Source organism: Erythrolamprus reginae, chromosome 3 (genome assembly GCF_031021105.1).
Source record: "Erythrolamprus reginae isolate rEryReg1 chromosome 3, rEryReg1.hap1, whole genome shotgun sequence".
NCBI lineage: Eukaryota > Metazoa > Chordata > Lepidosauria > Squamata > Dipsadidae > Erythrolamprus > Erythrolamprus reginae.
The window spans coordinates 27,383,337-27,408,510 of NC_091952.1; the positions used below are offsets into that span (position 1 = coordinate 27,383,337).

General features: G+C 40.3%; 1 protein-coding gene, 1 long non-coding RNA gene and 4 other non-coding genes across 15 annotated transcripts in view; all 6 read right to left on the reverse strand.

Moving 5' to 3' along the window:
• Positions 1 to 666: 666 nt before the first annotated feature.
• On the reverse strand, positions 667 to 10,171 carry LOC139165599 (uncharacterized). Its single transcript, XR_011558776.1, has 5 exons — positions 10,033 to 10,171; positions 8,989 to 9,175; positions 6,603 to 6,789; positions 1,719 to 1,794; positions 667 to 769 (listed from the first exon to the last, which is right to left on the reverse strand). It is a non-coding gene; the product is annotated as an uncharacterized lncRNA (long non-coding RNA).
• Positions 1,869 to 1,960, reverse strand: LOC139166106 (small nucleolar SNORD12/SNORD106). The gene has a single exon (XR_011558906.1). It is a non-coding gene; the product is annotated as a small nucleolar SNORD12/SNORD106 (small nucleolar RNA).
• On the reverse strand, positions 6,866 to 6,956 carry LOC139166103 (small nucleolar SNORD12/SNORD106). The gene has a single exon (XR_011558904.1). It is a non-coding gene; the product is annotated as a small nucleolar SNORD12/SNORD106 (small nucleolar RNA).
• On the reverse strand, positions 9,252 to 9,342 carry LOC139166104 (small nucleolar SNORD12/SNORD106). The gene has a single exon (XR_011558905.1). It is a non-coding gene; the product is annotated as a small nucleolar SNORD12/SNORD106 (small nucleolar RNA).
• Positions 10,172 to 10,271: 100 nt separating the features above from the next.
• On the reverse strand, positions 10,272 to 10,367 carry LOC139166107 (small nucleolar SNORD12/SNORD106). Its single transcript, XR_011558907.1, has one exon. It is a non-coding gene; the product is annotated as a small nucleolar SNORD12/SNORD106 (small nucleolar RNA).
• A 3,622-nt stretch (positions 10,368 to 13,989) lies between these two features.
• Positions 13,990 to 25,174, reverse strand: part of STAU1 (staufen double-stranded RNA binding protein 1) — a 42,642-nt gene continuing 31,457 nt past the window's right edge. For 6 of the 10 annotated variants that reach the window (XM_070744651.1, XM_070744646.1, XM_070744652.1 and 3 more), the window contains 7 exons: positions 24,808 to 24,945; positions 23,520 to 23,666; positions 21,504 to 21,576; positions 19,280 to 19,596; positions 16,741 to 16,863; positions 16,224 to 16,309; positions 13,990 to 15,151 (listed from right to left, as the gene is read on the reverse strand). In XM_070744651.1, coding sequence (XP_070600752.1) covers positions 15,064 to 15,151; positions 16,224 to 16,309; positions 16,741 to 16,863; positions 19,280 to 19,596; positions 21,504 to 21,576; positions 23,520 to 23,666; positions 24,808 to 24,945 — 972 coding nt within the window. In that variant the 3' untranslated portion in view covers positions 13,990 to 15,063. Of the gene's footprint in view, positions 15,152 to 15,242; positions 15,299 to 16,219; positions 16,310 to 16,740; positions 16,864 to 19,279; positions 19,597 to 21,503; positions 21,577 to 23,519; positions 23,667 to 24,807; positions 24,946 to 25,174 lie in introns of those variants that run through there. The other 4 variants (XM_070744649.1, XM_070744653.1, XM_070744648.1 and 1 more) reach the window with 2 other exon arrangements.

Sequence of the window (25,174 nt, forward strand, 5' to 3'; positions counted from 1 at the left end):
CGGCTGCTGGGATACATGAGGCAGAAGATGGTCCTGTAGGTAACTTGGCCCTAAGCCATGTAGGGCTTTATAGTTCATGTCATACTGTGGGCATACTACAGTACAAACTGTCCTATCAAGACTATCCCAATAAACAACTACAGCCCCTGTCATAGACAGTTCTGAATGATTGAACAGAGAGCCTGCCTCAGCAGAGAAAAAACTGCAGTTTGTTCTCCATTGAAGACTTACACCATTTAATGTTGCTATAGAACCGCCTGGTACCGCACGAATCCCAGCGACCGATAAGGTCCCAGAGTTGGCCTTCTCCGGGTACCGTAGACTAAACAATGTTGTTTGGCGGGCCCCCAGGGGAAGAGCCTTCTCTGTGGCAGCCCCGGCCCTCTGGAATCAACTCCCCCCGGAGATTAGAACAGTCCCCACCCTCCTTGTCTTTCGCAAATTACTCAAGACCCACCTATATCGCCAGGCATGGGGGAACTGAGACACCTCCCCCAGGCTTTTATATTTTATATGTATGTGCTGTATGGTTTTAATTGTTGGGGTTTTATATATCTTTTCTTTTAATATTAGATTTGTTTACTGTTATATTGTTTTTATTATTGTTGTGAGCTGCCCCGAGTCTTCGGAGAGGGGCGGCATACAAATCTAATAAATTGCATTGAATATAGTGCAAATAATATTTTTATTGAGCATCAACACTACTGAATTCAAATTAATTTCCGGTCAACATGTTCCTCCTGTTATCATCACATGGCAAGTCGAAAATCTGTTAAAAAAGGGGGAGAAAATGTTCAGAATGAGTTTAAGGTAGTAGTAATGAATAAAAACCCTAAACCTCACTTTCCACCAACAACTTAAGTGCTCAATTCCCATATGCACGGCAAGAGCCAGGGTGGTGCAGTGGTTAGAGTACAGCACTGCAGGCTACTTCAGCTAACTGCTAGCTGTAGTTCAGCAGTTCAAATTTCACCACGGGCTCAAGGTTGACTCAGCCTTCCTTCCCTCCAAGGTCGGTAACATGAGGACCCAGATTATTGGGGGCAATATATGCTGATTCTGTAAACCGCTTAGAGAGGGCTGTAAAAGCACTAAGTCTAAATGCTATTGCTATTGTTCTACTAGTTTATTCACAGATCAAGATAAACTAAGGATAGTATAAGATGTCTTTGCTTTCACTTTCCTCTTTCATAAATCATCTTTATCTTTTATCAACTAATATATATATATATATATATATATATATATATATATATATATATATATATTAGAAATTGGAATTTAACTGGAAATTAAATGTAAGATTTACAAATATAATATACGACATAAATGGTAACAATAAGGATACAAAGAATTTTATGTATTACTATGTAAAATACTACCACTTTCCCCAACTCCTTGATTTTGTATCCTTTCCCCTTACCCTTTTTCTCTTTGTTTATACTTCCCTTCCCCCGCTTTTTGTATTAATAAATAAATATTTCTTTTAAAAGAAAGATGTCTTTGCAAAATACGTCAATACATCGATTATGTTCAGAACTAGAGTTCATTTTTTATGGACCATTAAGAGAAAAGGCACCATTATCTGTATCAAATGAGATATGGTAGCTCATCATACATACAGTGGATACTTTAAAGATATAATATATATACTGTTCCAAAGTACTTCTACCAAAAAAGGTATGGATGCACACATTTATATGATAAGTATTACAAACCTTTCTGCACCAGCAATCTCAGAAAAATGTGATGCAGCTTCTTTCATCACCAGTGCTCCTGACCAACCACCATCTCCTGAAAAATAAGCAACATGAATTACAATTTGCTTCTGGCATCAAATGTAAAAGTGCAATATTAAGACTTGGACATCAGTGGAATCAGGCTATTTGGCTAGAACACATGCTTGATCAGCATAGTCGATATGATGGGGAAAAAAGAAATAGTCATCATGTACCACTGAGCCACATGTTTTGCAGTCTTCTTGAAGAGTATTTGACTTCCAACAACTGCTTAGAATAGCTATTATTCTTTTGATTTTTTTTCAATTAGTTTGATTAAGTTCTGTGGCAGTTTAGAATACTATTAAAAAATCCTGGCAACTGCAGTAAAGCTCTTAGTCAAAGTAGCACAATTAGCTTTACTAGATAAATGGTCAAAGCAACGGAAACTGCAGTTTAATGTTTCCAAATGTAAAATAATGCACTTGGGGAAAAGGAATCCTCAATCTGAGTATTGTATTGGCAGTCCTGTGTTAGCAAAAACTTCAGAAGAGAAGGATTTAGGGGTAGTGATTTCTGACAGTCTCAAAATGGGTGAGCAGTGTGGTCGGGCGGTAGGAAAAGCAAGTAGGATGCTTGGCTGCATAGCTAGAGGTATAACAAGCAGGAAGAGGGAGATTGTGATCCCCTTATATAGAGCGCTGGTGAGACCACATTTGGAATACTGTGTTCAGTTCTGGAGACCTCACCTACAAAACGATATTGACAAAATTGAACGGGTCCAAGACGGGCTACAAGAATGGTGGAAGGTCTTAAGCATAAAACGTATCAGGAAAGACTTAATGAACTCAATCTGTATAGTCTGGAGGACAGAAGGAAAAGGGGGGACATGATTGAAACATTTAAATATGTTAAAGGGTTAAATAGGGTTCAGGAGGGAAGTGTTTTTAATAGGAAAGTGAACACAAGAACAAGGGGACACAATCTGAAGTTAGTTGGGGGAAAGATCAAAGGCAACATGAGAAAATATTATTTTACTGAAAGAGTAGTAGATCCTTGGAACAAACTTCCAGCAGATGTGGTAACCGAATTTAAACATGCCTGGGATAAACATATATCAATTGTAAGATAAAATACAGGAAATAGTATAAGGGCAGACTAGATGGACCATGAGGTCTTTTTCTGCGGTCAGTCTTCTATGTTTCTATAATTCATTTTATAATTAAGGTTATTTTACATGCAACCCTGCACCAATTTAGCACAATATCAGCCCCAGGCTCATTAATTTCTTACTCTTTTTCTTACAAGTAAATGAAAACTTTGTTTTCAATGAATGCCCAACCTTTCCTACCAGGTGCAAGCTTACACAAATTCTAAGTAGTTTAAATCAGGAGTGGAAAACTTCCCAGGTACTGCCCAGACTGACCGGAGCTAAGGAGTATAAAAGCCCAAGCATCTGGAACACATCACATTATCAAAACAATGACCAGTTCAAAGCAGCCAACTGTGGCTTGTAGCCTTTCTGTATTCGCTGATACAATTCTCAGCAGAGAATTAATGAATGTTTTCTATAAATTGGCTTTTCAGTCAATTTGCAACCAATATCTGGTACCAATACATGCACCTGAGCCACTTTTCTGAACTGATTTTATCAATCTCAACTTGAGTTCCATTGGGATTGGGAGGCTTAGAAGTCAAATAAATAAATATCCAAGTTCTTTCAATCCATATTTTCTCAAAGTGCATTGATCCATTGAGTTTTAAGAATTTGGCTTCAATTTGAAGCTTTTAATACTTCTCATTCTTTAACCACACACACAAAAAACCCTTTCTAAAATCTTTAAAACAAGGTTTACCAGAAAAATTCATATACTGCACATTTTACACTTTTTATCCGTGTCAAGTTGTGTTCTCTCATGAGGTCCTGGTAGAAGCAGAAATCGCTCCAGGATATTCTATGGTACAGTCTCCAACCAAGTCATTATATAGGGCAGTGTTTCTCAACCAGTATGCTTTGAGACATGGTCAGGTGTGCCGCGAAGCTCAGAGAGAGAAAGAAAACAAAAGAGAGACAGAGAAAGAAAGAGAAGAGAGAAAGAAAGAGAGAGCAAGAAAGAAAGCAAGAGAGAGGGAAGGTGGGAGAGAGAAAGACATAGAGGAAGGTAGGGAGGGAGAGAGAAATAGAGCAAAAAAGAGGAAAGAAGGAAGAAAGAAAGAGGGATGGAGAGAGAGAAAAAAAGAGGGAGGGAGAAATAGAGCGAAAGGAAGAGAGAATCTTTTTGTCCAAACTTTTTTAGCCCCCCCCCCCCTTCAATGTGCCCCATGGTTTTGTACATGTAAAAAATGTGCCGCGGCTCAAAAAAGGTTGAAAATCACTGATATAGGGAGATGAAAAGCATTCAAGAACTCCAAAATGTAACCATTCTGGTTTGAAAGCTATTCTATAACTACCGTATTTTTCGCTCCATAAGACGCAGTTTTTTTCCTCCCAAAGTAGGATGAAAAATCAGCCTCGTCTTATGGAGCGAAGATGCAGGCAGGGAGGGGGGGGGGAGGCTGCGAATTCGGAAGCGCCATCCCGCCGGCTGGCTGGCTAGCTGCTGCCTGGCCCACCGTTCCCCGTAAGCTACGCCCGTGAGCAGGCGTGCACCCCCAAATACACCCGAGCGCCCTTTTCCACGGGCGCGTGCTCCCCATCCCCCTGCCAGCCCGCGGGGAGGTGGGCGGGGGCGGGGAGGTGTGGCAATAGGAGTAAAGGGAGCCGCGGCCGCCCCTGCCTCCCCACGGTGCCTCCGGCCAAATGCGCCCCTGGCTTCTCCACGCTGCCCTATTGCCCGCCCGAACCGCCTCCTCTGCCACCTCCTGCGTTTGGGCGCGATCTGCCTCCTCTCCTCTGCTGCCTCCTCCTGCCTTGGGGCGCAATCTGCCCCCTCTCCAACGTCGCTGCCTTCTGCCTTGGGGCGCGATTCGCCCCCTCTCCTCCTCCGCCGCCGCCTTCTGCCTTGGGGCGCGATTCGCCCCCTCCTCTCCTCCTCCGCCGCCGCCTTCTGCCTTGGGTGAGCAATCCGGCAGTCCGGGACAGGGTGGCTTTACGCCATGAAGAGAAAACGGCCGACTTTTCCCTGCTGCCGGAGCCGTTTCCTCTTCGTGGCGCAAAGCCACACAGTCCCGGACTCCGGGATTGCTCGCCCAAGGCAGGAAGCGGCAGAGGAGGAGAGGGGGCGGATCGCGCCCCAAGGCAGAAGGCGGCGGCGGCGGAGGAGAGGGGGCGAATCGCGCCCCAAGGCAGAAGGCAGCCATCTGCCCAGACAGAAAGGAAACAAGAGAGAGAAAGTGAGAAGAAGAGAGAGAAAGAGGGGGAGAGAGAGAAAGAGAGAGGGGGAGAGAGAGAAAGAGAGGGAGAGGGAGAAAGAGAGTGGGAGAGGGGGGAGAGATAGCAAGAGAGGGAGAGAGAGAAAGAGAGAGGGAGAGGGGGGAGAGAGAGGGAGAGGGGGGAGAGATAGCAAGAGAGAGAGAGAAAGAGAGAGGGAAAGGGGGAGAGAGGGGGGAGAGAAAGAGAGAGGGAGGGAGAGAGAGGAGATAAAGAAAGAGGAGAGAGAGAAAGGAAGAGAAAGAAAGAAAGAGGGATAGAAAGAGAGAGAGAGTGAGAGATGCTCAGTGAGCCTTTCTTTGAAGTTGCCTTTCTTTCTTTCTTTCTTTCCTTCTTTCTTTTTCTCTCTTGCTCTCTTGCTCTTTCATTCTTTTTTCTTTCTCTTGCTTTCTTTCTCTCCTTCCTTCCCTCATTCCATTTCTTTCATTCCCCCTCTCTATTTTTATTTCTCTTTCATTTTCTTTCTTTCTCTCTTTCTTGCTTTCTTTCTTGCTCTTTTTCTTTCTCTCTTTTACCTTCCCTTCCTCTATTTCTTCTTTTCTTTCTCCTTCCTACCTTCTTCCCTCCCTCCCTTCAGTCCTTCCTCTCTTACTCTCCCCTTTCATAAGTTTCCTTGCTTCCTTCCTCTGTTCCTGTCCCTTCCCCCTTTCTTTCTTTCTTTCTTTCCTTCCTTCCTTCCTTTCCTCCCTCCATTTCTTGCTTTCCTTTTCCTTCCTCCCTTCCTCCCTTCTTCCCTCCCTCACTCCCTTCTTTCACTCCTTCCTCTCTTCCTCTCCCCTTTTTGGCTCAAATTTTTTTTTTTCTATTTTCCTCCTCTAAAATCTAGGTGCGTCTTATCAGCAGGTGCGTCTTATAGAGCGAAAAATACGGTAAATTGTCTTGAAAACCACCGGCAGTGCCCAGGAGGGAAATGTAACATTTTGGAGTCCTTCTGAATGTTCTATTTAGAGAACAGGATACCGAGATTACTTTTAATAAGTAAATTTAATAACATAAAAACATTATTACCACTACATTTATTTATATAGTTCTATATCAGTTCTATATCAAGTTGGAAGACATCTGGTTTAGAGCCACTCTTCATATCAGTGTTTTCACAACATTGGCAACTTCAACTCCCCAAAATTCCTCAGCCAGCTTCAAAGAAAACTACAGGGACATAGACGTACCCAGAAGTCCAAAACTCCTATACAGATCATTCACCCTCCACTGTTGTAAAGTTGGTAACATGTTTCTGCGCCCAACTAAAAACAAGAACCAAACTCACATGTCCCTTTTTATTTATTTATATAGTTCTATACCACCCAATTCCCTAGCGACTAGTCATTTCCCCCCACCCCAGGTCAATGACCGCAGGCCTGTCAGAAAACCCAGGTAGAATTGGGGCAGCCATAGAGAAGGCTCTCCCCTGCAGACCCACCAGCCGACAGTTTAATTGACGGCACGCGAAGAAGACCATCTCGAAGATACTCTGGCCCTGAGCCATGTAGGGCTTTAAAGGTAATAACCAATACCTTGAATTGTGATCGGAGACTGATAAGAAGTCAGTCAGCTCGCAAAGAATTGATGTATCTGGATGTGCAGCTGCATTCTGGGCCAGATGTGCTTGAAACAACCAGCTCAAATTTTCTGAGGTTTACATGACTCCTCTTTCAATGTGGTGCAAGAATTCTGCTATTTCTCCATTGATTCATTTGAATCCTAAAATGGCACAAAGACATTTACATCAGTTACATTATAGGCTGGTCTGCCTGGAGAAGAATTAGCAGGTAGCTCAGCTGATGTATCAGACAAAGACTGGCTAATACAGTAAGATCAACAGTATCGCTCTGATGGGGAAAAAAGCTTTAGTCATCATATACATCAGCTCTAAAGGTACATTAGAGAAGGGAGTAGTGTTCCCTCGATTTTCGCGGGTTCGAACTTCGCGGAAAGTCTATACCACGGTTTTTCAAAAATATTAATTAAAAAAATACTTTGAGGGTTTTTTCCCTACACCAGTTTTTCCCATCCGATGACGTCATATGTCATTGCCAAACTTGCATCTGCCTTTAATGAATATTTTTCTTAATAAACTTTAATAAATAAACATGGTGAGTAATAATCTGAATGGTTGTTAAGGGAATGGAAAATTGCAATTCAGGGGTTTAAAGTGTTAAGGGAAGGCTTGTGATACTGTTCATAGCCAAAAATAGTGTGTTTACTTCCGCATCTCTACTTTGCGGAAATTCAACTTTCGCGGGCGGTCTCGGAACGCATCCCTCGCGAAAAGCAAGGGAACACTGTATTCCCAAGGTATTTGCAACCATAACTGTAATTTCCTTCTTTCCCCTATTAGTTAATCTAGCCTTCACAAAATTATTCTCTAAAGCAGTGTTTTTCAACCAGTGTGCCGTGAGACATGGTCAGGTGTGCCGCGAAGCTCAGAGAGAAAGAAAGCAAAAGAGAAAGAAAGCAAGAGAGAGAGAGAGAAAGCAAGAGAGAGAAAGAGAACAAGAGAAAGAAAGCAAGAGAGAAAGAGAGCAATAGAGAGAGAAAGAAAGGGAGGGAAGGAGAGAGAAAGACATAGAGGGAGGGAGGAAGAGAGAAAGAGAGCAAAAAAGAGAGGAAGGACGGAAGAGAGAAAGGATGGAGAGAGAAAGAAGGGAGAGAAAGAGAAATAGAGCGAAAGGGAGGAAGAGAGAGAGAGAATTTTTTTGTCCAAACTTTTTTTAGCCCCCACCCTCCCCCCGCTCAATGTGCCCCATGGTTTCGTAAATGTAAATGTGCCGCGGCTCAAAAAAGGTTGAAAATCACTGCTCTAAAGCACTAGGGGTCAGGACAAGTAACAATGGTTGGAAACTAATCAGAGCAAAGGAGAAACTTCTTTACACTGAGGATAATTAACCAGTGGAATAACTTGCTTCCAGAAATTGTGGGCACTCTATCACAGGAGGTTTTTAAGAAGAATCAAGTCATCTATTTGAAATGGTATTGGTTCCCCTGCTTGGGCTGGACTAGGACCTCTCCAAGGTCCCTTCCAACTCATTCTATTCTAAAAAATGTCACATAAGCAACAATTTATAGGTAGATCGAATTATTTAATTAAAATGGTTATCCACCAATGCATTATATTTTCCAGATTGCTTTTGAAAAGAATTCCTATGAAAATTTCAGCCACCAAAAATGTAAAAAATGACATCTATATACTTTAAAAAAAAACTCTTACAAGAATAAATGAGGTAATATACAAGCTTTAATCAGGATTTACAAAAGGAGATAATAAAAACAGAGACAGCATTGTGCGTCCTCAATAGAAAATGCTTTGAAAGCATAAAGCTTGGCAGGGCATCCACCCACTGAATGAATGGTTTATTAGAGCAGGGGATCCTCAAACTCAGCAACTTTAAGACTTGTGGACTCCAACTCCAGCCATGTTGGCTGGAGAATTCTGGGAGTTGAAGTCCAGGAGTCTTTGAAGTTGCCAAGTTGGAAGACATCTGGTTTACAGCTACTCTTCACACCAGTGTTTTGACAACTCTGGCAACTTCAATTCCTCCAAATTCCTCAGCCAGCTTCACAAAGAAAACTGCAGGGACATGGAAGTACCCAAAAGTCCAAAGTGGATCATTCTTCACTGTTGTAAAGCCCAACTAAAAATAAGAACCAGAAACTCACATGTCCCTTTTTATTTATTTATATAGTTCTATACCACCCAATTCCCTAGCGACTAGTCATTTCCCCCCACCCCAGGTCAATGACCGCAAGCCTGTCAGAAAACCCAGGTAGAATTGGGGCAGCCACAGAGGAGGCTCTCCCCTGCAGACCCAGCAGCCGACAGTTTAATTGACGGCATGCGAAGAAGACCATTTCAAAGATACTCTGGCCCTGAGCCAGGGCTTTAAAGGTAATAACCAATACCTTGAATTGTGATCGGAGACTGATAAGAAGTCAGTCAGCTCGCAAAGAATTGATGTATCTGGATGTGCAGCTGCATTCTGGGCCAGATGTGCTTGAAACAACCAGCTCAAATTTTCTGAGGTTTACATGACTCCTCTTTCAATGTGGTGCAAGAATTCTGCTATTTCTCCATTGATTCATTTGAATCCTAAAATGGCACAAAGACATTTACATCAGTTACATTATAGGCTGGTCTGCCTGGAGAAGAATAAGCAGGTAGCTCAGCTGATGTATCAGACAAAGACTGGCTAATACAGTAAGATCAACAGTATCGCTCTGATGGGGAAAAAAGCTTTAGTCATCATATACATCAGCTCTAAAGGTACATTAGAGAAGGGAGTATTCCCAAGGTATTTGCAACCATAATTGTAATTTCCTTCTTTCCCCTATTAGTTCACAAAATTATTCTCTAAAGCACTAGAGGTCAGGACAAGTAACAATGGTTGGAAACTAATCAGAGCAAAGGAGAAACTTCTTTACACTGAGGATAATTAACCAGTGGAATAACTTGCTTCCAGAAATTGTGGGCCTCCAAAACCTCGTATCACAGGAGGTTTTTAAGAAGAATCAAGTCATCTATTTGAAATGGTATCTGTTCCCCTGCTTGGGCTGGACTAGGACCTCTCCAAGGTCCCTTCCAACTCATTCTATTCTAAAAAATGTCACGTAAGCAACAATTTATAGGTAGAATTATTTAATTAAAATGGTTATCCACCAATGCATTATATTTTCCAGATTGCTTTTGAAAAGAATTCCTATGAAAATTTCAGCAACCCAAAATGTAAAAAATAGCATCTATATACTTAAAAAAAAACTGTTACAAGAATAAATAAGCTAATATACAAGCTTTAATCAGGATTTACAAAATGAGATAATAATAACAGAGACAGCATTGTGCGTTCTCAATAGAAAATGCTTTGTCGTGCTGCTTTAAAAGCATAAAGCTTGGCAGGGCATCCACCCACTGAATGAATGCCCAACTAAAAATAATAACCAGAAACTTACCTGTCCCTTTTTTTTGTAAACGAAAGGTTGGCCCCAGAACTGATCATGGTACTTTTAGGTGATTCCACGTCTTTCAACTTGGAGACTTTGGCAAGAGCTTCCACCATACATCCTTCACTGGATTCTTCCTGAATTGCCTGAAAACACACAAAAAAGATCTTAAGATAGAAACGTTATTCCACATCCTAACTAAAGCACGCGGTTATCAATCAATCCCCCCCCCCCCCCAAATATGGTACAATGGTGCAGTCAGACAAATTCTGGCTTAACAGCAAAAGAGTTCAACACTTCCGCTCTGATGGGGAAAAAAGTCTTAAGTCATCATCAGCACCAAAAAATAGTACCGTGAAAGAAACAACGCAGAGGACTAAATATATTTGGCATCATCTTAAAGAGGAAGTAAACCGGGATAATTTAAGGGGGTTAAAAAAAGAATAAGGAATCGTTTGTCTCAACGCTCGTTAACGACCAAGAACGTGGCGGATGGCGGCAGATTGCCAAACGCGGTCATCTACTCACCTTCGAGGAAGCCTCCAAAAAGAACGCGTGCGTCCGCGTCGCGTCCTTATATAGACGCCACAGCAGCTTGGTGCGCATGCCCGTCCAAGGTATCTTGGGAAATGTAGGCCCCGGTGTATGCTAATACTTTCGCGGTTTTTTCTTTCGAGAGGGGAGGTAGCTGGTGTTTATGGGAGGAGACGAATCGCCCTTGAGGATTTAAATTTTAGAAGCGCCGCTTTTAGCGTTGCAACTTTGGGTTGTTAGGCGGTGAACGCAATAAATACGCGATGGTTTAATCAGGCTGGAATACAGCAGTGGTGTGAAGCGTTAGAATGGGGACGGGCTGTAGCTGGCTGGAGAATTCTGGGAGTTGAAGTCCACAAGTCTTAAAGTTGCCAAGTTTGAGGATCCCTGGGCTATAGGATCCTTCCTTCCTATGGCAAACCTGTAAACCCGCTTAGAGAAAGCGTGACAAATGTATTTATTTATTTTGACACCGCCTTGAGTCCCACAGGATTGGGCGGCATAGTAGGTAGGTAGGTAGGTAGGTAGGCAGGCAGGCAGATAGATGAGAGAGAGAGATTTTGTTTGTTTTGTCAAGTATACAAAGATATAGCAATGTTTATAAACATACTAGTAAGAGAGAAACATTGGAACGGGATGGAAAGCATGCTGGTGCACCTATGCACACCCCTTATTGACCTCTTAGGAATCGGGTGAAGTCAACAGTGGATAGTCTAAGGGTAAAGTTTTCGAAGTTAGGTGATACTACAGAGTCAGGTAGTGAGTTCCATGCATCAACTACTCGGTTACTAAAGTCGTATTTCCTACAGTCGAGTTTGGAGCGGTTTACTTTGTGTCTGCTGTGTGCTCATGCGTTGTTGTGGTTGAAGCTGAAGTAGTCATTGACAGCAAGGACATTGTAGCAGATGATTTTATGGGCTATGCTTAGGTCGTGTTTAAGGTGACGTAGTTCTAAGCTTTCTAAACCTAGGATTGTAAGTCTAGTTGCGTAGAATATTGTGTTGTGAGGGGAGGACTCTTCTAATAAAGTATCTCTTTGACATTTTCTAGAGTATTTATGCCCGAAATGTGATGTGGGTTCCAGATATACATAGATATAACATTGTTTATATCTATAAGATGGGTACTGATAAGAGGACACATTAGGACAGAGACGGTAGGTACACTGGTGCACTTATGCACGCCCTTAACTGACCTCTTAGGAATTGGGTGAGGTCAACAGTGGACAGGTAAAGTTTTGGGCTCCTTAGGGTTATTGTGTTAGCGCATCTGTGATTGAATTTCATGAAAGTCTTTATCATGAACTGAAAGAAAGAAAAATTGGTGCTGCTGGGACTCTCCTACTATGTCTTTGTTTCATTAAATGCAGAATGGGTCATGGTTGTAGAAGCAGATAATAACTCTACACTTTCATATTTGTAGATCCCAACCAAAATAGATTGTACTGTCCTCCCAACAGGGCATGGATGTCAAATTCTCTGTGTCACATTGCAGTCACGTGACGTTTTACGGTTTTCCCCTTCTCAGAGCTAGGCTGGGCGTGGCCTGGTGGCCACCCGTTTGACACCCCTGCAATAGGGGCATCTTCCAGATGTGCTGGATTAAGTGTATCTTAGTTAACTAATGACGTGGAGGTGTAGCTGAAGATCTCATCCGTAGCAAAGATCCAAAGCATTACAGTAGTCCCTCGCTATACCGTGCTTCACTTCATCGCAGGTTTCTGAGGAAGCCGATCGGCAGATTTAAACAGCCCGCCGAACTCGATCAGCAGGTTTTTCAAAAAATAAAATAAAATCTAAAATTGTAAATACTGTATTTAAATACTGTATCTAAAATAAATACTGTGTGGGAAGGGTTTATAAACACTTAAAACAATGAAAACTACCAAACAATTACAATATAAATACTTAAATAAGTACTATCAGTCGATAAATTCCCCATCGCGGATTTCACCTATCGCGGCCAGGTCTGGAACATAACACCAGCAATAGGTGAGGGACTACTGTAATGTAATTGGATAAACTCAAAGGAGACCCAAATTCATGCCTACCCTCCACGAGGTACTGGATGACTTGGAGCCTTTATTATTTTCCCAGGATTATTTTTTGTGAACATTTGGAACATGGACAATTGTGAAGCGAGCTGCATTGGTTGCCAACTAGTCTCTGAATGCAATTCAAAGTGTTGGTGTTGACTTTTAAAGTCCTATATGGCCTAGGACCTGATTACCTACGGGACTGTCTCTTGCCTCATGTATCCATTGACTGGTTAGGGCCCACAGGGAAGGGCCTTCTCTGTGGTTGCCCGTGCCTGTGGAATCAACTCCCCCCGGAGATCTGTACTATTCCCACTCTCCCGGCCTTCCGGAAGAGCTTAAAAACACATCTATGCTGGCAGGCGTGGGGCTGTTGAATTTGGTTGCTTTGTGCCAGCCCCTATTATTGTCTGACTATTGGAGATATGACAGAGTTGTATGAGGTGGGCTGTCTGTGATATATTTTAAGTTAAGTGGTTTTTTAAAAAAGATATAGTGATGTTTTATAGTTTTGTTTTATTTAATTTTGATTTCTTCCATTGTTATATATTAATGTAATAAACAAACAAACAAACAAACAAATAAATAAATAATGATGGTAGAGTGGGAGGAAAGAAAACTGGATTCAGATCACCTAATTCAACCATTGCATCCATTTTGCTTTGAGAAAAGCAAAGTAATCCCAAATGTGGTATCTAGTCTTTCATCTATCTCTGTAAATAAAAAGATAACATTGAACAAGGGTACACCAATTTATCACTTCACTTGTATTGCTCCCACTGATCTCTATCTGAACTATTTAATACTCCAAGGAGAATATGTGCTGTTAGCATAGTTTATGGTAGGGCTACTCTTACTCTACAGTAAGTCTACATTAACAGATTACATGGTCATTGCAGTTAGTCAGTTTCCAGCTGGACCAGTTGTTGCTAAAATTTGACTAAAGACGGCGGACTTCATTTGGAAGGGGCAGGTGGTCTGAACAGGAAGGACTTGTCTAGATAAAGGCTCAAGGGATTGTTGTTTTCTTAAGGGAACATTGCACAATTCCAGTTTCAAAAGGCAGAATGTAGTCATCTTATTAATTATATTTGATTTTAACAAAAACATGTCAGTTTAGTTTTTGTCCTGGCTTCAGCCACTGTTTGGCCTGCTGCTTCTTGTCCATCCTCAGGAGATATGTACCCAAGTCAAAGTGTTAATCTAGATGACCTCAAGTAAGGAATAATCTCTGGGCTTCCACTCAGTTCATATTTTGGAAGGAGATTCCTGTTTACCCCTTTAAGAGTTAAAATTTAGATTTAGGAAAATATGTATGCATGCATGCATGCATTTCTTTTGTGTGTGTGCATACGTGCGCGTATATAAGCGATGCTGAGTATTTACAAAGGTATATATAATTTTGAATAAATTGTTTAATAACTTCACAACCAGTTATGAATGTATTAGTCTTAAATTTTCATTCATTATATTACATTATTCAAAACCTGCTGCAGTTAAAAAAGAAAGTTCTACGAAATCGACATTTAATTAAAAAAAACATTTTCTCCTCTTTTTTAGTATTTACCATTTATTGGACAAACACTACGTTTTACTTACATTCCATGGGGAGAAAAAATTCCAGCGTAAACAATGAACTGAAGCAGTACTTAACTTGCAATGCTATCGTGCTTTACCTGGACCATATGCAAAAACTTTATTGCCCACATTGCTGTGGGCAATAAACACAACATCAAAAGCAACACAGTTTATATATAAACATAGGTAATTTTTTTCAGCCCTACATGGAGATGTAATTAAACAGTATAAAGCACTCAGGAAAATCAATCTGCAGCTTTATATGCACTACATTGAGATCATATCCTGTACTGTAATGAGTTGGTATGCCTTTATATACAGGCACACACACACATTTTTTAAAACAAAGATTAGAGACCATTGAAGCTTCTGTTGCATTCAGTTTCCCTCCCTCTTCCCTACCCATCAAAAATATTCTAGAAATCAAAATGATCAAATAAAGTTTAAAATTCAAAAATGTATAATTATTTCTTCAACTGTCTGAGAGTTAGGTGAGGTTCACCTTACTGACTTTTTTGATAATCAAATGGTAGGCACACCTTTTCCAGTGAATTTTTTTTTACAATTTCATTTAAAAAAAAAAGAAACCTTAACACATACGTGGATATGATCTTCCCAAGTTAGTTCATAGATAAGTGTGTCAGATAATCAAGTTTCTAAACTGTGCTATAGTTCTAGGTACAATTAAGAAACTTTTAGATGAAAAATTTATAGTGTCATTCAAAACAATGCAATGAAACTAAAAATTTTATCACTGTTTGAAAAGCAACGGTTATGATTTAGACACTACAGTGGGTTGTAACAACTGTAGCACTCTAAAACAGTTAGGTTACATTATTAGGAAGCATTTGATTTTCTCTGGTGCTTTCAGGTTTGGGTCCAGTCAAGCCTGTTTAGGCAGTGGTGTCCAGCGTTTGTCCCAAAGTGTTTGAGCTAGCCGGTTTGAGGAGAGAGTCACTTTCCATTTCTTGCTTCACGCATCTGGAAGGGGGAAAACATTTTTTTTTTAGAAGAGAGCCATACTTTGAATTATGAAATATTCATTTCTTCAAAAGTTCATGGTAAGACCCACCTTTTCTCTCAGACAGCAAATTACTGCTATATGTTTGTCCATTTGCTTTAAGTGCACTGCCAACAATACAATTAAGTAACATTCGATAAGCAAAACTTACTCCAATGAAGCAATATAATCTACTTTATCCAAAGAGGGTAGCTAAATGACATGAGCAAAACCTTCAGAGAAAAATGAATGGCAGAATATTTTGCTGTACAGTGTTCCCTCACTTTTCGCGGGGGATGCGTTCCGAGACCGCCCGCGAAAGTCGAATTTCCGCGAAGTAGAGATGCAGAAATAAATACACCATTTTTGGCTATGAACAGTATCACAAACCTTCTCTTAACACTTTAAACCCCTAAATTGCAATTTTCCATTCCCTTAGCAACCATTTAGATTATTACTCACCATGTTTACTTATTAAAGTTTATTAAAAAATATTTATTAAAAGCAGACAAAAGTTTGGTGATGACATATGACATCATTGGGCGGGAAAAACCGTGGTATAGGGGAAAAACCCGTGAAGTATTTTTTAATTAATATTTTTGAAAAACCGTGGTATAGACTTTTCGCGAAGTTCGAACCCGTGAAAATCGAGGGAACACTGTAATCCAAAGAAAAATGACAACAGCAGTGACATTGTTTTAACTGGAGGGTTGTACGCTGTGTTCAATGAGATGGGTGGCCATGCCAATTGCTTAAGTAAATAAATAATGCTGATGTACAATTTGTGACCTAGATTTATCTATTTAAAATATTTACATAGCCGCCCAGCTGCCAATTAACTCAGGGCAGCTTCCAATCAAAATTAAAAAATATGTAAAACTATATTAAAACTATAAAATTAAACAGATACACATTTCTCATATCCAACCTCCATTACTTGTGACTTTTCACATAAACATACTAAGGAAAATATCCCTATAAAACATTCTTAAAATAGTAAATAAAAACCAACAGCCTAGGTTTTGCAGGATTATGGGAAATATTTTCACTCACACAGACATTGGTCCATTTCCTGTTCTTGGCATCTCTGTACTTTGTTGGTCCAACTCAGACAGCAACTTTAAGATGTTTAATGCAGCCTGGAATAGGGAAAATGGCCCATTAAAATAAGTTATATAAGAGGAGCAACCATTAGTTGGGAGCAACTAATCAATATAGTTGATTAGAATTTTATTAGACAATAATACTAGATTTGCTAGGAATGCAAATAAAAATAGTTCCTCTGATGATATAGGATTAGAACATCCTTACATTTTCCCACTAAGTACATTTTTGTGGACAAATCTATTCTACTTGAAACTGTCCAATACTATTTTTCTCTGGAGACTCCTTTCTTAGAAGCAGGATAAATAAATGCAAGTGACAACTGTTCTTTTCTAACACAGTGTGAAAAAGGGAGGTATTTATTATTTATTTATTTATTTATTTATTAAGGTGGGCCTTAATTGTAGGCCACCCAACTCCTTATGGACTCTGGGTGTATTGTACAGGAAATACTTGGTATTCTTACCATATCATGGCAAGAGTCAACATCTTTTCCAATTCCATGGCTGATCAGTGGTGGCTGAGAGGAACAATTTATAAGAGAGACAAATTCATTCTTGTTGTTTTTGGGGAAATCTTTGTACTCCACCTACAAAGGAAAAATGATTATTTTCAATTGTGTCCATGATCTTTTTTCGGCGATTTAACCAGCAGAAACTAGAGTCTGCGGAGAGGGGCGGCATACAAATCCAATAAAATGAAAAAAAAAATGAACTCAAGAAATTCAGGCATATTAAGTACAGTGATACCTTGTCTTAGGAACTTAATTGGTTACTGGACAAGGTTTGTAAGGTGAAAAGTTTGTAAGACAAAACATTGTTTCCCATAGGAATCAATGTAAAAGCAAATAATGCTTGCAAACCCATTAGGAAAATCCAAACTTTAAGCCTTAAGGAAAAAGCGACAGGCGGACAAAGTGAAGGCTAACGGAGTGGAGACGGACAGCAAGGAGAAGCGAGGAATGGAGGTCCTAATGAAGGCTAGCACCACCCCAAATCTCTCCCCAATCACTCCTTCAAAACCTTCCTATGTTGCCCCAAATTCCCCCCAAAATCGCCACTCCAAAACGTTCCTACGTTGCCCCAAATTCCCCCAAAAATCGCCCCTTCAAAACCTTCCCACGTTGCCTCACATTCCCCCCAAAACCACCCCTTCAAAACCTTCCTATGTTGTCCCAAATTCCCTCAAAAATTGCCCCTCCAAAACCTTCCTATGTTGCCCCAAATTCCCCCAAAAATCCCCACTCCAAAAGCTTCCTAAGCCACCCCAAATCCCTTCCAAAGTCTTCCAAACTCACCTCTCCTTTCAAAATGCCTCGTTTTTCCTTGCTGCCTTTCTTCACTCCATTTGCCTTCGTTAAGACCTCTATTTGGGTGGCATAGGAAGTGGCTGGAGGGGCGATTTTAGAAGCAATTTGGGGCAAAGTAGGAAGGTTTTGGAGTGTCAATTCTTGGGGGAATTTGGGGCAACGTAGGAAAGTTTTGAAGGGGCAATTTTGGGGGAATTTGGGGCAACATAGGAAGGTTTTCGAGTGGCGATTTTGGGGGGAATTTGGAGCAACGTAGGAAAGTTTTGAAGGTGTGATTTTTGGGGAAATTTGGGGCAAGATAAGAAGCTTTTGGGGGAGCGATTTTGGGGGCAATTTGGAGCGGTGTAGGAAGCTTTTGGAGGGGTGATTTTAGCAGCGAGATGGGGCGAAGGAAGCGGCAGGCTAGGGGGGATTTTGGCAGCAGGATGGGGCGGCTGCGGGGAGCAGAGGAAGCAGAGGACTAGAGGGGAAAGTGGCAGGGAAATGGGGCAGCTCTGGTGTTCCCCGCCTCAGGTGCAAGCAAAAGGGGGCGGGGAATTCCCATGCAAGCAAATGGGAAATCCCAGCAGTGACAGTCACAAGGCAGGGGAATCCCTTCAGCAGTCAGAGAGAGCAGGCGCAGTACGAGAGCGCAGGCGCAGTAAGAAAGCCCACAGACCCGTGCTCAGGTTCGTAAGATGGAAAGGGTTAAGACGAGGCAAAGAAATCTTAAACCCCAGGTTCGTATCTCGTAAAGTTCGTATGACGAGGGGTCCATAAGACGAGGCATCACTGTACTATCATACTGAAAAATAACTGCAGGATTTTCTTTTAAACAAAAACTCCTATCCAAATACAGAAGTGGGAGGGGAGACATTTAATTAATAATAACTAGTAAGATATTGTAGGAGTGTGTTGTGGTAGCAAAATAATCAGTACTCATAGAAACAAGAAGTGCTGCACAAAATGTTAAACATTAAGAAATCTGGTGACTTCTCATGCAAAAGCCCAGTCAAAAGTGAGCTACCTCAACAAATTTGATCCATGCAAAAAGTGTGTTTAAATTTTTTAAAACATTAATAAAACCTTAATATGGAAGTTGTATGAGTTTCATAGCATCCATGGTACTAGATTGCCAGCCTCTCTTACAGCTGGGAATCTCAAATAACTGGTAGTGATATTAATAAGGATCCAGTCCACAAGCTGTTTTGATGTCGGTAAAAATAAGAGTTTTATAATTCTAACTTTCTGCTAAATGTTTGTACCACATTAGGAGCATCCTAAGAGTGAAATCTTTCCCTGCAATGTTCTCAAGATTACTAAGAGCTGATTGGGTAATTAGATATTACTAAGAGCTGATTGGGTAATTAGATATAAATCAAAACTAATTCAATATATTAATAGAAAAAAGAATCTCTCAACTAGTAAGTCACCTTGGAAAACCTTTATGAAAGACCAAGCTACAATACTCCTAATAGAGATGGAGGCTGATCAACTGCAATGCTAAAAAAGTAGAGATAGAACAAAATAAGCAAAATGAAATATAAAATAGCACAGGAAGAGCCTCCACAGTCATCTATTCTATAGGCCTGAGATTACTCAGAATAACCTTCACAAACCCTCTTACCCTCTTCCAAAACTTTGTTGCACAGTGAGTTGTTCAACCACAAAGCTCACCCCTACAGACACATATTGAAATAATCAACTTTTAGTTTACCTGGATTCCCTGAACACCAGAAAGGTAATCCAACTGTTCAGAGGGTCTCGTGAGAGGCCCATGCGGAACATAGCCCAAGGAACTGTTTTTTATAATGGTTTCAGCAGTAGGAGACGTGCCACCATATAACAGCTCTCTTGCAATCATGGCTGTTACTGTAGCCTTGGCAGGATTGGGGGCTGCTCTACTGAACTCTTTGGTGTGATGTCCTTGATTGACTCCTACAGCCTGTGCAACCTCAGGGACCATGGGAAGAATGCCAGCAGGAAGCTGCTGATGGCTGAGATAAGGCATCCTAAACTCATCCTCTTTATTACCTAATGAAGAGACAGAATACAAGAGTGGAGATTTAACAGGCAAATTTGCTTACCTGCAAATTGATAGATCATTGAATATAAAGTCTGAAAAGATGTTGCAAATCAAATCAATTTCTCTCAAAACAAGAGTGAATAGTTCAGGGCTAATATTCTGCATTATTTTCAATGCTGGTCTTCTCAAAAGACTAGAAGAAGCTTATAAAATTAAGGAAAAGGGGCATTGGTAAACTTACCTGATATGTCCTTTCTCATAGGGTGGAGCTAACCTCCAAGGATGGGTTGACACTGCCCTCTAGCCAATCAGGACTGAATCTGAAATAATAAAAGCTGTTCCTGTGCCTCGATACCCCCTCTTTGATGAAGGAAGAAGGCCAGAATCCATGTGCCACTCCCAAACCAATCAATAGATATACATGACTAACAGCCCCTCAAACCAGCCCACACCACATGATCCAGAAAGGGACTTGGGAGGTTAGCTGCATTCTACAAGAAAGGACGTATCAGGTAAATTTACCAACACCTCTTCTCCATAGTGAGTGGAGCTAACCTCCAAGGATGGGACATACCAAGAAGTCTATCCGTTGGGCGGGCAACCAAATCAGGCTGGCGACCCCAGTATTTCACACCACCTATTGCAATACCCGTTGGCAAACTGCCATGTTCACCATGGCACCAAATCCATTCAGTGTCGGACAAATGGTGCCGGACCGGACCCGGTGGTCACACAAGAGACCTCCCCAAATGACAGCAGGGTAGACCATGCTTCCGTGGCTTTGGCACTGCGGGTCAACAATGCAGAAAGGTCAGTTGAACATTAGCTGTCACGAAGGCAGAATGAAATCATGTCGGACCTCGGTCCTGGGGCAACCCAGTGGTGCATGATGACCTATGCATACACCTGAGATGCAGACACCTTCTCCCTGCGGAATAAGCTTCAGTACCTACAGGACGGAGGAGTCCTGAACTGAATGGCTCAGTTCTGAGAGAGCCGGAGCCAGGATGGGTGTGACAGCTGCTTTGTGTAATGGAAGTGGACTAGAGAACACGAATAAAAGGGTGCAAGGCTGGCCTGCTTGGACACCAACAAAGAGGGGGTATCGAGGCACAAGGACGGCTTTTATTATTTCAGATTGAGTCCTGATTGGCTAGAGGACAGTTTCAACCCATGCTTGGAGGTTAGCTCCACCCATTACGGAGAATGTATTTTCAGCATACAATGCAAGTGTTCTATCAATCCCCCATTTTTCAATCAGAATGGCAGAATTAAATTTTTAAATTTATAATGGATTCTCTATTAATTCAGTATATTCTTAAAAAACCAACCTGATTTAAAATGAACCTGAATGCAACGTATCATGCTTTCTGACCTACTTGGGGGTGGAGGGGGAGAGATGTACCTTTATAGCTTGTGCATATGTATTGTAGTAGTTTAAGACTGAATCATTAACTGGAAAACCATAAAAAATGTTGATTTGAGAGACCGTCTATTTGTGATTAAACTGATTTCTGCATTTATTTCATTGAGAACATTTATCTTCCACTGCTGCCAATAATCTGTTTCTATTTGATTACCTTTTTATTAATTATTGCAGAGCAAATAGTATGACAAACTGTATAAACACACATACAAGTAATCCTAATGTATATTCATCTAATCTTAAGCATCTACTTAACAGGCAATGTACTATCTCTTATTTTTCAAAACAATAACATTCATATTTATCCTCTTAGATTCATGTTTTCAAATTTATAGTATTTACAGTATATAATGTATTTATATTTGGCTTTAAATTGTTTTATATCAACAACTGACTATACTGTACATCTTTATATCTTTATTTTAATCATTTAAATTAATCCACTTAAAATAATTATTATAGAAGTAAAACAAATTGAAGTTCACTTACTATTAGATGTTTCTTCAGACCCAGGTTCAAAAAATGTTACTTTTCTTCCATCACCTGGCTTTTTTACTGGCGTCTAAGAGAAAACATATTTAGATTTATTATTGTATTACACTGTAATCTGAATGAAAGATGAGACTCTAAGTCAAAACAATGAACTTCCTGTCTTGTTTTAATATGCCTTTACAACTCAGCCTGGTCATTTCGCATATGTTTTCCTTCTACTGTGAATACCAATTGAAAGCTATCATTTCAATCTTTTTCTGCAAAAACATAGTTTGGAGATATGTATTATTGGTCTGATTTTTTTAAGCAAAGCACCCATAGTTAGCTGGAGCTGAGTGTTCATTAAATCTAAGTATTACCGTATATACTCGAGTATAAGCCGACCCGAGTATAAGCCGAGGCACCAATTTTTGCCACAAAAACTGGGAAAACGTATTGACCCGAGTATAAGCCGAGGTTAGAAAATGCAGTGGCTACTGGTAACTTATAAAAATGGAAAACAATAAAATTACATTAATTGAGACATGTTTTAGAATATTTATTTTAAAGAAAACCAGTAAACTAGCTCTGTAAATTTAAAAGAGGGTAAACAAGTTAACAATATTAACAATAAATTAAAAAGTAAAAAAAGTAGCTCGATCAGGAACAAAGCTAAAACCTAAGAGTTAAAATCCTTCAAAACTGGATTCCTTCTCATCATTAATTGGATTTACATTATTGTTCTGTTTTTATATATGCTGTGAGCCACCCTGAGTCCTTGGAGAGGGATTGCATACAAATCCAATTAAATAAATAAATAAATAAACAAACAAACAAATAAGTGTATCCAAAGAAGAGCTTCAGCATTAGCTGCTGTGAGGTTATCAGCATAGAAAACCAAATAGATAGATAGATAGATAGATAGATAGATAGATAGATAGATAGATAGATATAGATAGAAAGATAGACAGACAGACAGAAAAATAGATAGATAGATAGATAGATAGAAATAGATAGATAGATAGATAGATAGATATAGATAGAAAGATAGATAGACAGACAGACAGAAAAATAGATAGATAGATAGATAGAAATAGATAGATAGATAGATATAGATAGAAAGATAGATAGACAGACAGACAGACAGATAGAAAAATAGATAGATAGATAGATAGATAGATATAGATAGAAAGATAGATAGACAGACAGACAGATAGAAAAATAGATAGATAGATAGATAGATAGATAGATAGATATAGATAGAAAGATAGACAGACAGACAGAAAAATAGATAGATAGATAGATAGATAGAAATAGATAGATAGATAGATATAGATAGAAAGATAGATAGACAGACAGACAGAAAAATAGATAGATAGATAGATAGAAATAGATAGATAGATAGATAGATATAGATAGAAAGATAGACAGACAGACAGACAGATAGAAAAATAGATAGATAGATAGATAGATATAGATAGAAAGATAGATAGACAGACAGACAGACAGACAGATAGAAAAATAGATAGATAGATAGATAGATAGAAATAGATACAGATAGATAGATAGATAGATAGATAGAAAAATAGATAGATAGAAAAATAGATAGATAGAAAGATAGACAGATAGAAAAAGAATTCCTGTCTAGCTCTGCCTCATAACACATTATTAGATCCTATCCAAGCAAGGACAGCAACTACCACAAAATACCATTTTTTAAACAGTTTAAATCCTTTCAAAGGAGGGGGAGGAGAATCTGACAGCAGGGGGCCTTTTTAATCCGACTCACCATTGCAAATGGCTGCCTTCTTTGCTTGAGCTAGGGAGAGGAACTACGGCGTGCCAGAGGGGACAAAAGCTGGTGCCTCCTCGCTCTGGCTCAAGCAATGGCGCCCTCGTGTGGTGACTTTGTCAATGACCCGAATATAAGCCGAGGCTGTGTTTTTCAGCCCATTTTTGGGGCTAAAAAACTCGGCTTATACTCGAGTATATACGGTACTTCATAAATAACAATATCAATCAATCTTGTCTTACCTTTTCTTCTGTCTTTAGTGCTGGTTTTGGGGGCTGTGGTTGGGGGACTTTAAATCCTAAGAGCTCCAGCATGTTTTCAGCTGCATTGCGTTTGGCTACTTTCTTGTTAGTTCCCATTCCTTCAGCTGTGTGCATGCCAACTTTCACCTAGAATTCCAGGGGAAAAAGTGATTTTTCTCATTCTCATTTTGTTTTTGCACTTTTGAATTAGTCTTGACTCCTGGCAAAACAGAAGGGGTTTCTTTCTAGGTCTAAAAGAGATTGGCCCAAAGTTCCCCAGTTGGGTTCAGTGCTTAAGGCAGAACTAGAACTCAAGTTGCTTCAATCCCAGTTCACCTTAATCACCATGCCAACCGGCTCTTGTATCTTTTTATAAAAAACAGAAGCATAGGTGATCGTTAGCAACATATTCATGTAAATATAATCTGACAGAAGAGCCATATCAAATGGAAAGATAAATTAGTCCACGCACTGCCTTTTGTCTCATGTATTATATCTGCTGCAGGATAAGTAACACTTATAAATCCAGCTTATGATCTCCCTTAGAAATTTCTTGCAATGCTGCATGTCTAGATTCTTAAAATCTCTATACCAGTGATGGCGAACCTTTTTTTCCTCGGTGCTGAAAGCGTGTGTATGTGCTACCGGGCATGCATGAGTGCCCACACCTATAATTCAATGCCTAGGGACAGTGAAAATGGCCTCCCTTGCCCCCCCAGAGGTCCTATGGAGGCCCAAAACAACCCATTTTCCAAACTCTGGTGGGCCCAGCAGGCCCGTTTTTCGCCCTCCCCACACTCCAGAGGCAAAAATGCCCTCCCTCATTCCCTGGAGAATCTCTGGAAGCCGAAAATGTCCTCTCAGACCTCCGAGCGAGCCAAAAATCAGCTAGCCAGCTGCACATACATTGGAGCTGAGCTAGGGTAACGGCTCTATACTGTTTCTATACCAGTGTTTCCCAACCTTGGCAACTTGAAGATATTTGGACTTCAACTCCCAGAATTCTCCAGCCAGTGAATGCTGGTTGGGGAATTCTGTGAGTTGAAGTCCAGATATCTCCAAGTTGCCAAGGTTGGGAAACAACTGTTCTATACTATATCTATAAGTACAGATATTCCTACTGGAATATTAACCAGACCTGACCTTCCCTAATTCTGAGCCTATACAAGGTCAGCTGGAGAAATGAACTAAAATATTAATATTTAACAGCATTTATGAATTCAGTAAATGAATCTGTTAGAATTAATTTATGCACATACACAAAAGAAGAGTGCCAAACTGTTCAAACCTGCATAACGAACTCCCGACGCCTTGGCAACCCACGCTCTGTGATGAGCATATACTCTGGCTCTTTCTCTTTCTTTGCTTGTTGTATTTGAGCCAGTCGGCTAATAGGATTCATACCTTGGCCGTATTCAGGACTCGTCTGCAATTTGGACAGAAAAAGCTGACATCAGCTAACAGCTGTCAAGAAAAATTGTAACACAGCGCAGTCTCATTACACACTCTTAAGGATCATGGGTGCACTTTTTAATTCATGATTTTCTAAAGGCCTGGATAATTTGAAAGCGCCAAGCAAATGTACTTAGCACATCACATTTATGACCAACTTTTGCATAAGGCTAAACGTGCAGGCCAAACAAAAACAAGAAATG